A 13351-nucleotide genomic window follows, 5' to 3' on the forward strand; every position below is an offset into this window, starting at 1 on the left:
CAACATCACACACACGATGGAGCAGGAGAGAAACTTTCTAAATGTATAATGTTCTCGATGGACAGACTCCTTAATAAACACATCATCGCTATAACACTCATCCTCTCATCACCTGTCAGGCATCCACAGCCTGTAATTACTGTCATCTAAAATAGACATTACCGTCTACATCCATCTACCCGCACACTGTACACTCCCACATCTACCTCTGGCAGCTGAAACATCTACCAGAAAGTGGCTCAGCTCCTCACTCATCCTCAAGCTGACTCGGGAAGCCTGATGTCCTTAAAACACGAAATGTCTCGTTCCTCACACACACGAGATTTGGGAGTAGAGGACAGAGGTGAAGATGAAAAGGATCAGGTACAAAAACACAAACATCAGACTTTTTATAGTCTTGAACATCTGCTACCCTCTGACAGTCGATACGTTACTGTGTGTAAAGAGCATCGTGTTACAACATGTTGGGCATTGGCCTCGGCCCCAGACATAAACACACCAACCACAGACCGGGTGAGCACCAAATAAAAACACAATTTTTTTCAAACCAATTCAAACCAAATTGAATAACACTGGATTTCTTCAACTGGATTTTTGTAAATATCTCAAATAAATAAATAAATAAAAGACAAGAAAAGGAGCAGATAACAAAATAGAGGCAAGTATTGATGATTATATGAGAAAAAATCACAATAAATAACTGTGCAAATAAAAAAGTAAGAAAATAGAGGATGGATTGATGGATAATTGATAGATAGATCAGTTAATGGATAGATAGATAGAACATAAAAATCAGATGAAAGGATAAAATAAATGATGGAAGTATGTATGGTGAAGGTAATAAATGAAAGAAATTGACTAAACAAAAAAATGTAAATAAAAGAGCAAATGTTAAAATGCTGAATAAAGGACAAAAAACTTGAGTAGGAAAGTCCAGATACATGAAGAGAAAAAAGGAAGAAAAAGAGAAGACCAAAGAAGAGAAGGTGACTCACACTGGACGGAGAGGTGGACGGAGGTGTTGCTCATGCCCACAATGTTCTCGGTGGTGCAGGGCAGCAGGGACAGGTTATCATCCCGACTCACGTTAAACAGGGTTAACGTCAACGAGTGCACGTGGGGAGGAAACTGAGTGGCCTGGAAATGAAAAAGAGTCACATTAAAACACACACACACACACACACACACACACACACACACACACACACACACACACACGCATAGAGTGTTAGAGAGTTTACCTGTTGTGTGCTGATGGAGTGCAATGAGTTAACCTTCCAGTCCACATCAGGAACTGGAACTCCAGACCCATTACACGTGATGGTGACCTGATCTCCCTCCTTCACCGTCAGGCTGCTGTTTGTCACACTGATTTCTGGAACATCTGCACAAACATAGACAGAGGTGGATGAGAGGGAGAGACATGGAGCAGACAAAACCGTAACAATTAACATGGGAGAGGGACATCACAGTGAAACACCAAGGTGGGACAGCAGATAATGACAAGAGAGGGAGAGATTCCCGAGTGGGAGGCAGGGTGAGGGACACAACAAAGCAAGACAAGACAGATGTCGGAGAGAAACTCAGAAAGAAAAAAAGACATCACATGAGGACAAGAGAGGGGAAGACATCAGACAGAGAGAGAGAGAGAGAGAGAGAGAGAAGATAAAGAGATGTGATGTGATATGGCAGAGAGAGATGCCTGAGCATGATGTCAGAGGAAACCATCAAAAGGAGACATCAGAAAAAGACAAGAAAAGGGGAGATGGAGAAGGAATGAGACATCAGAGGAAACTAGCAGACAAAAAGATGTTAAAGAGAGACATTAGAGAGGGACGTCATAGTGAGCCATCTGAGAATTGTGAGAGTGAACTTCTGTTTGTTTGTATTTTTTAAAAACTTAGATTGTAATGTATAGTCCAATTATACTACAGTCTCTCCTGTCAATCACAATCACATTAGCCAATTGTGAGCTTCTGTTGGCTCAAATCTGTGTAAGTGGGCAGATAGTGCTTTCCCCCTGTAAAGTGGTGGTGCTGGTGATGATGGTGGTGGTGATAATGATGATGATGATAATGGTAGTGATGGTAGTGAGGATAAAGATGATGTTGGTGATGATAATAATGATGATAATGGTGATGATAATAATGATGATAATGGTGGTGGTGGTGATGGTGATGATGCTGATGGTGGTGGTGATAAAGATGATCGTTATGGTGATTATGATGATAATGGTGGTGGTGGTGGTGGTGGTGATAATATTGTTGATGATGATGATGATGGTGATAATGGTAGTAATGGTGGCAGTGACTATGATGATGATAATGGTGAAGATAACGGTAATGATGATTGTAGTGATGATGGTGAGTAAGATGATGTTGGTAGTGGTGGTTATAATAGTGATGATAATGGTAGGGATGATGATGATGATGGTGGTAATAATGGTATTGATGGTTGTTGGGTGTTGGTATGAAGATGATGTTGTTGGTGATGATAATGGTAATGATGATGATGATGATGATGAGGATGATAATGATAACAGTAATAATTATAGTAGTGATTATGGTGATGAGGAAGATGATGTTGATAAGGATGATTATGATGATGATAATGATGTTGATGGTCATGGTGGTTATAATAATGTTGATGATGATGATGATGGTGGTAGTGGCAGTGAAAATGATTATGATGGTGATGATAATCGTAATGATGGTGGTGATGATGATGATGATGATGATGATAGTGGTGGTGATAGTGATGATAATGGTAGTCAGTAATGATGATAATGTTGTTGATGATGATGATGATGATAGTGATGGTGATAATGATAATGGTGGTGGTGGTGATGATTATTATGGTGGTGGTGGTGATGATGATAATGGTCATGATGGTAGTGATGGTGGTGATGATAATGATGGTGATAATTATGGTGCTGGTGATGATGATAATGGTGATGATGGTAGTGATGCTTATGGTGATAAGGATATTTATGGTTTTGGTGGTGGTGATGGTGGTTTGTGATTGTGATGGTCATAAAGGTGATGATGCTGAGGTTTGGAGTACCGCAGTGGGAGATGTTGAGGAGTTGCAGAGGGATCTGACTGAAGCCTGTGTTACAGAATAGCTGCTGGTTGTGGAGACTCGCTTCTCCTCTCTGCTGCCAAAGCTGGATCCACCGAATCTCACAGCTGCAGTTAAACACCACGCCCTCTAGCCTCCTACACACACACACACACACACACACACACACACACACACACACACAGAGATGTGAGTTTAGAGCACATAGTCAACAGTTGGACAAGGAAGGAAACATCTTGAAAGAGAGAGAGAGGGAAAGTGAGAGAGGCAAAAACTGATGGACAGAGTAAAAATTAAAAGAAGAGAAAAGGACAGACAGACAGATAGACAGACAGACGGATAGAAGGACATCGATGTCAATTAATGATGTCATTTGTAGTGATTTAGGGTCTTTTTCAGCCAAAAAACTAATTTGAGCTGCACTGAATGTCAACGCTGGAGCAGCTCCATCAGTAGCAGCCTGTGTGTGTGTGTGTGTGTATGTGTGTGTGTGTGTGTGTATGTGTGTGTGTGTGTGTGTGTGTATTTGGATATTAGCCTCTTCCTGTCCTCTGTGCACAGCGGGTCGAGTGCCAGGTTCTCTCCAGTGCCTGGCATGCGCTGTGTACAGAACAGAAAACTCTGGCTTTGTCTCGGATATGTGTGTGTGTGTGTGTGTGTGTGTGTGTGTGTGTGTGTGTATAGAATATTCCGGACTCGCCGCCTGCAGCATTCTGGTCGGTGACGGTTAATATTTACACACACAGATGTTTTATTGTGCAGCTGGATAGATTGTACTTTTCATGGCACTGATGAAAGAAAAGGGACAAATTTCATTCTGTTTTGTCAAAAAAAATTAAATAAAGGAAGGTAAACATGTCAAAAATTGGAAGATGAATATTTAATCATTCTGAGTTCTTATTTTGTGAAATCCTTATGCAAATAATATCAATATTAGCATAAATAAAATATGACAGAAAGATCATGATAACAGAACTCACGATGACCCGAAGGATTCCAAAAATCTGAAATAGCATTTTATACTGTGCTGTAAAGTTAATAATGTAAACATACTATATGTGTAAATCTGCCCCAGGGGTGGATTTTGTGGTGTGTACAGCAAAATATCTGTGTATTTAACCAAGACTGTCCTTCATCAGTCCCACAAATGTCAAGCATGGTGCAGAAAACTGGCACAGACCTCACAACAGCGTGGTGCCTTTAACCACATTACATGTTAAAAATGAACTCCAACATTTAATACATTGCTGCACGCAACCGGTTTGTGTTCATCTAAAGAACTGTGTGTGTGTGTGTGTGTGTGTGTGTGTGTGTGTGTGTGTGTGTGTGTGTGTGTGTGTGTTTTAAATAGACCCATTAAAAAGAAATGAAATCTATGTGTAAGAGTTCTCCTACAGTTACACTTAGGTTTGTAATAGCGATAAATCTCACAGTGTCTCTCTCTCTCTCTCTCTCTCTCTCACACACACACACACACACACACACACACACACACTCCCATTAAACAGGTCTGTGTACAGACTCCTGACCTCCACTTCACCCCCAAGCGCTGCAGCAGGGGTACACAGAGGGGGCAAAGCAAGAAAAACTTTAAGTGAAATAAAGAAAGAAAAAAGAAAGGAAGATAGAAAGATAAGCAGATAGATAAAAAGGCATATAAAGTAGAGCAGATAAAAAGTAAAAAGAAAAAAAAGAAAGAGTTGATGGATAGATGGATAAATGAATAAATGGATGGACAGTCAATAAACAAATCGATAATCAATATACTGATAATCACATGGAATGATTAAAGGATGGAGAATAATGAAGTAATTGAGGCATAGATGGAAAAATGGATGAACAGACAAAAAGATTAATGGATATAATTAATATCACCAGTGTGTTCTAGGATAAAGTCGAAGGAAGGAAAGGACCAGATGGATGGATGAACAGATGGGAATATGAATAGATAGATGTATGATTTAATAGACAGGTATCTATATACATAGTCAACAGAGGGATGGAAAAATATATGGATGGACAGATAGATGGATTAAGAGATAGTCAATAGATCAATGAAATGATGGATGGATAGATGAATGGACTAACAGATCAATGGCCAAATGGATAGTCAATACATAGCTGCATGATAGAAAAGAAGAATCACAGATTAATGGCTAGAAGTAATATTAACTTCTTGTGCTAAGTTAAATTAATAAAGAGAAATATAGATACAAAAATGAAAGAATTTCCCCCACTGGCAGAACGCTGTCCTTACAGCAGCAGTAAAGCTAAACTAACACACAGGCCAGTGGGGCGCTCCAGGTGTTCTTCACATTAGCAGAGGAGTTACAGAAAAAAAAGAAAAAAAACTTTTATCACTACAAGTTGTATTTTAAGATCTAAATTCTTTATAACCTTTGGATCATCCAAAAAAAAGAGCAGATATTCATTAACAGTACACGCTAACGCTAGCTTTCTCCACAGTACAGTCAGGTAAAACAAACTCGTCCTCACGGGGTCATGTGACAAACTTCTTCAGTAAAACAGCCTGACTCGAGTCCACATGGGCTGCTGAGGTCTTTGATGAATCCAGATGAAAGAAGAACAAAAATGATTCATCTTTCTCTTCCAGCTAAATTAGCATGGCTAAGACTCTGAGCGGGAACAAGCTGAAATCTTTCCAGAAAGATTTCAGTTAAAGCGGCACTATGATGTAGGTGATGGATGGATGGATGGATGGATGGGTGAATGGATGGATGGATGGATGGATGGATGGATGGATGGATGGATGAAAGATAAATAGTAACCTCTGAAAATACTACAGATTAAAGGCTCAAGGAAATAGCAAATGTTTTTATTTAGGGTGGTAGGGTACTATTTAGATATGTTTTACTGAAACTGGTTTGTTAGTCTGCCACATTAGCCTCTTTTTCAATCATTCTGTCATTTTAATAATCATTTCAATAAGCAGGACCTTGCGTACACATACCTAGAAAAACTGATGAAAAATGCTAAAATATAACTAATTAAGAATTGAACTATTTCATAAGCAGATGTGAATAAAACATCTTATTAGTAGTGCTTGGAAGGTCAAGCAGAGGACAGGACAGGAGACATTCCCGAGTCTAGCATCGACCTGTGTATTAGCCATGCATTAAACATGTGATTGCGCTTCAGTCACTGAGAAAAAAGATTTCCAATATGAAGACTGGGGTGAAAAGGGGGAAAATGCAGTAAGAATAAAATAGAAAACTGTGTAATAAACTCAGCATCTCAAATAATAATAATAATAATAATAAAAAATCCACTGTTGCACCGGTTATTAATGTGTCTGCCCAAATTAATTTTCATTAGCATCCCCAATGGCTTCTTTGCATAAATAATTAGCCACTTGTGTTGGTGGGTCTACAGTACACTCCCAAAGGTCTCCAGACTTGGCTCTGAAATGTCAGCTATAGGTATACGCTAATGAGATAGTGAAGTCCCTGTGCTTACTGAAATCCCTGCTCTGTCGCTACCAGGCCTTCAATTACCAGCTTGCATGGACATACTGAAGAAAAAAAAACATCCTGGGACAAACAATCTTAATCTATTAACTGGCTAAGATTAGCCAGCGTAGCTAATACACTTAATTAACACCCCTACATATGATTCACCACATACACTATGGCTAATGTCATGTTCTCCTTCAGTAGCCGATTTGATAATTATTGTAATGCCTTACAATCAGCTTGATTATTGTAGATCCTGTAACTGTTCAAACAAAAGTACAATTTATAAATAGTGTATTTGTTTTCTGAAGGTCTTGTATTCCTTCAGTCTGATAAAAGAACTTCTTGGTCATGGTTTCAACAAATCCTAGGAAACTTCATTAAAATAAAAAAAACCTTCATTAAGAAAAACAAATGGGGGAAACACTTGAAACCAGTCACTCTAAAAACCAAAGTAGAGAGACATATAGGACCCTGGAAGCACAAAGCTATAGGGGTTCTGATCCCCGTAAAGCATGGTGTCCTGGGAACATAGCATAGTGCCATGGGAATACAGACCCATGGAAAGATTGAGTCAAATGATCAAAGATAATCACATACAGATCAAAGATAATAAACAAGGAACTACAGTGAAGGTTTGGGGGGTATGTGAAGGTAAGAATAACGACACCTAACGACAGGCTGAAACAGAGAGGAAGAAAATGGATCTTAATGAGACTTTCTTTTGCTTTACACGTGTGCACACACGTGTTTTATAATATATTGTATACACGCGCTGTACACACACACTTGCTAACATAAAATATATGTTTTATGCGCACACACGTGGTCATGATACTTGGTACTCGTAAACCAAGACTTGTTCGTTTTCCAAATCAAAATTTGTTAAAAATCTTTGCTTATCTTGCAGAACACTCGCAAACCATGTTACTCGCAATCCGAGGTTTTACTATACAGGGGAATGAAGAACTGTGTAAAATGAACAATTGGGGACACTGGACCATAGAAACCATGTGCCCAGGTGATACATTCTGAAAATTAGTAAATTGGGTTTACTGCAGCAAACCACCCAAAGAGAATGATATACTGGAAACACTATCGCCTGGAGATATCAAACCCCTTAGTATGATGACCTTTGAACAAAAGAGACTGGGACCACAGAAATTGGAATCATTTGGGGTTTGAGAACAAAAAAGAATATAGTGCTATGAAAACATATAAACAATGCAAACATAGTTTCATCGAAAAGGATTGTAGAAACTTCAATACACTGTAGTCTGGGAACACAGAACCCTGGAAATATGGTGTTCAAAGGAATATATCAGTTTAGTGAGCAAACATCTGTCCCTGGGAATGTGGAATACTTTATTGGAGCACTGCTTGCTATATAGTGTTGGTTTGTCCTAAAGAGAGTATGTGTGTGTGTGTGTGTGTGTGTGTGTATTTGTGTAAGCTCTGGGTCCTTGCTGAGAGAATAAACCCCATGTGGAGAACGTCACGCCGCTCAGGATTGTTCTACTCAGCTTTCCAGCATGGTGAGTTTGATTCCACATGAGATGACTGTGTTTAATCATGCCATAATTACACATTTAGCTCCCAGTAGTCATTGGAATCTAATTATCAATCAAGCGGCGTGTCTCACACACACACAAAATCAATCGACTCGGGAATGAAAAAAAAAAGTGTCCTGCAATCCTCCTATGTGAAATACCTCAACCTGAACTCCTGAGGAGAATAAATATTCCAACAAACAGATCCTTAAGGAGACAGAAAAACAAATGAGCAACAGTGCTTCAGCTATGTCAATATTTTCAGAAGGTAAGTTTTCTATTAATAATGACAAATTACACAAGAAATCTCCAACGAGGGAAAAAAACGTAGACTTCTAGATCTATTGGACACTTTATCTTGATCTTTTAAAATTTCTTCCACTTCTGTTACATCCTGAACTTAAATGCCAAAATTAACCAGAATCTTTATGATCTTTATGAACTATTAGCCACACCTACTTTCCCACCTAGCTCACAACTTTATTGTAGCTTACTAGGGTTTACGCTGACTCTCTGTATACACACAGAGATGAAAAAAGTAAATAAACCTCATGGTTTTGGTTTTAAAACATATGCATCCCAAATTGCTCCCAGTATCATGATTACTTTAAGGTCTTGTTTAGGCAAATGCAATTAGTTTTATGAATTTGATCTTTAGGGCTGATTGTCCACACTGTTAACTAAAAGTGACCAAAATTGGGTTTGGGTCTATTCAGACTGGCAGTTAAATCTAACAAATTCCCGACCTATCTGCAATGGTTGCTATGGTAACCAAAGCAGAGGTTCGTATGCAGCACAATATTTCCTCATATACAAACCCATAAAGTTCTATGAGACATTTCACTTCATCCTCTGCCTGGGGACTCTTGTTCTCCATTTCTATACCACGGTTAAGTCAGCAACTCTTCCTGGAAACATGGTTAATCCAGCCACACAAAATATTCAAGGGTCCTACTTTTACGTACTGTATTTAATAGTAACAGCAACAAAATTAGGATTTTTTTTTAAAAAAGACCCTCCATGACCTCCTACAGAATAGCAACTTTCCACAAATTTATATTTCTTTATTTCGATCTCCATTTCTCCGCATGGATTTGTACTTCCGTGTCAAGTTGTGAGTAGTGTAAGGGACAGCTTATAATCTGATTTAAACAGGTAGAGCATCCAGGCTGAAGCACATCTTTGGTAATCCACTCTGAATCTGATTTCAAACCAACTCTGGATGCGGTTCAAATTGGATTTGCAGATTAAGATTTTTTTTTTTTTTTTTTTACCGTTCAGACAACCTAAAAGCAATCAGATTCCAAAATGGAAAAATGTAAAAAAAAAATAGAATAAAATAAAATAAATAAATAAATAAATAAAAAACAGATTTGCGTTTACAGTCTGAACAACGTATTAGTTTTCTTCTTTCTTAGTTTGGAATAGATTCATCTTAAAGACCAGGTGTGATCAATCCAAAGAAATGTGTGATTTTAAAAGATTGTTCATCCATCTGTGGGTGAACTACTGTATGCCAGAGACAAATAGCGAGAAATATTTAAATCCACCTGGCTACTGCTAACAAAAGCATGGTTCATTTAAAAGAAAAGGTTAAATCTTCAGTGGAGTTCAGTATGCTACTTGAAGATCTGAGAAAACTACTAACAGCCGCCCTACATCCATCTCCTTTATGCGTACATCCACACACTCTACTTTCAGCTTTGAACCAGAAAAGAAAGTATGTGTTCAGTACCAAGGCCAGCTCCAGTACACATTTTGAAGGGACGGGGCGCCGTAACACGCTGCGTTTCCCCTCCCCGTTATTGTGCTGATGTTATAAAAGGAACACCAAGTCAGATGTCAGATGGTATCCTGGTCGCTTCCTCATGGCTCTTTGTCTCCCTGTGGCTCACCTCAGACTCAAATCAGTTGAAAAGATCCATGACCTGAAGAACCAGACCAAGTAGGGGCTGCTGCTTACCCTTGACCACCTCCTCGGCATCCACACCTTCAGCCTCCACTGACCTTGACCACCGGATACTAAAGGCCCAAGGACAGCACTGCCTACTCACTTGATGCAATTTCTTGAGACGTCCCATCTCCTCACCGCCTTCTTTTACAAATTTAACAAATTTAAAAGATTTTATCATAAAAGTGCTTCTTGGATGTCTGAGTACTCTCCTGTTGGTTACATTTATTTCGTGTTTTTAGACCTTTTTTTCATTAGTCCCTTATATCTTACTTCTGTCTACATGATGAGCCCTGCTCTGCTCGCCTGGTTACAGATCTGTGCCTGGATTTTGGGTTGTCACTGGATTTTAAATTAGTTTGCTTATTTTTTACCATTAAAGTCTCAGTTGGATATCAAACTCCCCATGTCTTATTTTATTGATGACACTAAAAGAGATTTCAGACGTCAACCTTCACTGAGCTTACCACTGGAGGACACTGATACAAAGTCATTACTCACAAATATGTCTAAAATGTAATCTTAATTACTTTCTTAAAGGGCACTTATTATGCAAAATTCACTTTTAAGTCATGTTTAGACATTCAGGTGGGTCTTTAGTCAGTGTACACAAATAAAACATTTTTGTATTGGCTATGGTTTAAACAAACCAAATGTCCCAAAATATGACCAGAGATGAGAAGGTACGCATTGCCAGGGCTTGTTGTTTAATTCTGCTGTTCTCTGGAGGGGTGTGGCTTAACAGTGGCTCATTTACATAGACACTAAAATGGCGCATTTGGACAAGGAGTGAAAGAAGGAGAAAGAGGAGTTTTTAATAATAAATTATTATAAATATATTATCATATTATTTTATTAAGAGCACTAACACACACACACACACACACACACACACACACACACACACACACACTGGGAAAGCTCTGTGTTGAATGTGCTAAAAAATTAGTAACACACGGGACCTTATATGCGATAGAGAAAGGTATAGATCAGCCTTATACATGAGGAAGAATTAACAGTTGTATAAGTGTTTTAGACTCCGAGGCAGATGTAATTACTGTACACTCACAGGTGCTGTCTGGAATTATTTACACTCATGTAAGTGTTTTGAAATTTCAGCTTAAAAGATGAGTTGGTGCGGCATCCTCGGTCTCGGTCATAGTGAATGGAGATTTTTTTGGCATTAATATAAAATATAATTATTGTTTGTCTTATTTATCATTTAAATAAAATTTATTAAATATAGTTCAATGCCTCATCTATATTAAAAAGTGATTGTTTTTTTTCTTTTTTTTTTCCTTAGTCATTCTCTGTAGACCTGAGGTGGGAATCAAACCCTCAACCCTGGAGGTCCTAACCACTACACCACCGTGCCACCTGATCTTAAACAAACTTCAATTAAATTTTAAACTAAAACATAAAACCAGGAGCTTAAAAAATTATTAACTGAGTAACTAAACAGAAATCAGCTGAACATATTTATGTAACAGTAAGTAAACCAGAACTGTGAGTGCAGAAAACATGAAGAAGGACCAAGCCAAAATAAAAATCTAAACTACAAGGAAACCCTGAAATTTAGGAATAATTGTAAATGTTTCATTATACTGTAACTAGACAAACATTTGACAACACTGTATGTTTGCTTTCCTCTCTTGAAATGGCCAGAAACCATTTATAAAATAGTAAAAGGATGATTTGTAAAAAGATAACATAAAAATAGTATGGTAGAACCTTTTATCCTATATACTGTGTTCACCAACCTCGCCTTATTCTTCCTGTTTATTTTTTATTATTATAATTTTTTGGTTTATTATAATAAGGGTAAGGGAAGCCAAAGGGGGAAAACACATCTGCTTTAATTCACAATAATGTTATTTCTTCTGCTTGATTTTCGTGCTTTAAATAATAAAATTAAATAAAATCCATCAGTGAATGTTTAAATTAATTAAAAAAAAAAAAAGAAATCTATCAAGAATACATTTTAAAATTGAAATTTTCTGGCTCGAAAGAAAAAAAACAGCAAAAATCTTGAGAGACACAGAAAGGAGAAGAAAAGAAATAAACTAGGCTAAATAATTGAACACGGATGCTACTTAGAAAGTAATTTAAAAAGCTGTTTAAACATTTTGAGCAAGACGTGATTTGTGAAAGAATTATCATGAAGAATGAACTAGGCTGTGCAACTGATTTACTGTGAACTGTGTTTGGACTTGTATAATTTGGAACATTTCTGTAACTTCATCTCGCTACATTGGACTCGAACACTGCTGTTATTTATCAGAAAGTTTAGCCAGAAGTTCAGCACCTTGGACAGCTGCTAGAACAGTTCCAGCACAAGCCCATGCTAAGCATAACAGAGCTGGAGTCAAGTGCTTACAGCTGGATATTGGCAATAATTTTAAGCTTGTAAAGTAAGAAAAAAAGAAAGAAAGAAAGAAAGAAAGAAAGAAAGAAAAAAAGAAAGAAAGAAAAAAATAAAAAAATAAACGCAGAACGCCAGAGGCAAATCCTTTGTTTGCATGAACCCTGCTCTTTACCTCTGTAACTCCCTGCAGACTGGCTGCAGGAAGTCGCTCTGCCCTGTTGAAGCTGAACCTCTGGCATCATTATTACACACACACACACACACACACACACACACACACGCGCGCGCGCACATGCCCACACCCCTCAAGCATAAAACAAAAAGCTAAAATTTAACACGTGCTAAAATTCACTTACAGAGGTGCCTTGCTTATTCACAGCTTGTTAAGTTATACACAAAACTCTAAGTTGTTTTGTTTATGGTTAAATGTTCACTATGTGGCTTAACAAACAAAGAATTAACATTTATCTAAAACTGCTCAGGTACAGGGACTGGACTGAAAGTGAGGAGAGACAAAAACACTCTCCAGAAAGCCTGGAAAACTATTTCTAAAGACAGCATTAAAATACACAAAAGTCTAGATCTTTGAAAGCAAAATATGATGAAATCAGGTGGTCAAGACTTCTGCACAGTACTGTACAACTCTATTTGCCTAATATGGTCAGGGTTCCTGTTCTATTAGTAGAATTCTATTCCATTACATAATTAGTTATGGATTTCTCTTCTAAGTCTAAAATTCCATTTTCTTTGGCTTATTACTTAGGTCAATTAAAAAGATGCTCCTTCCTCATGGTAACAGGTGATCATACTAAAGTTTACAAAATCAAATCCTCTTTTCTTGCCTCATTAGGGCAGAGGACTTAATTGCTTGTTTGGGTTTGAATCCAAACCACTCTGTTCTTGATAGCGCCGCTTCTTAGCGTAATCGCTA

The 13351-nt window shown here is 37.9% G+C and overlaps 1 protein-coding gene across 1 annotated transcript in view; it reads right to left on the reverse strand.

Moving 5' to 3' along the window:
- The window catches only part of ntrk3a (neurotrophic tyrosine kinase, receptor, type 3a), a 220897-nt gene that overhangs the window by 83033 nt on the left and 124513 nt on the right, over positions 1 to 13351 (reverse strand). The window contains exons 5-7 of the mRNA XM_053506637.1: positions 3064 to 3218; positions 1242 to 1384; positions 996 to 1137 (exon numbers count right to left, since the gene is read on the reverse strand). Of these exons, the coding sequence (XP_053362612.1) occupies positions 996 to 1137; positions 1242 to 1384; positions 3064 to 3218 (440 nt within the window). The remainder of the gene's footprint in view (positions 1 to 995; positions 1138 to 1241; positions 1385 to 3063; positions 3219 to 13351) is intronic.

This window comes from Clarias gariepinus, chromosome 10, assembly GCF_024256425.1.
Source record: "Clarias gariepinus isolate MV-2021 ecotype Netherlands chromosome 10, CGAR_prim_01v2, whole genome shotgun sequence".
Lineage (NCBI taxonomy): Eukaryota > Metazoa > Chordata > Actinopteri > Siluriformes > Clariidae > Clarias > Clarias gariepinus.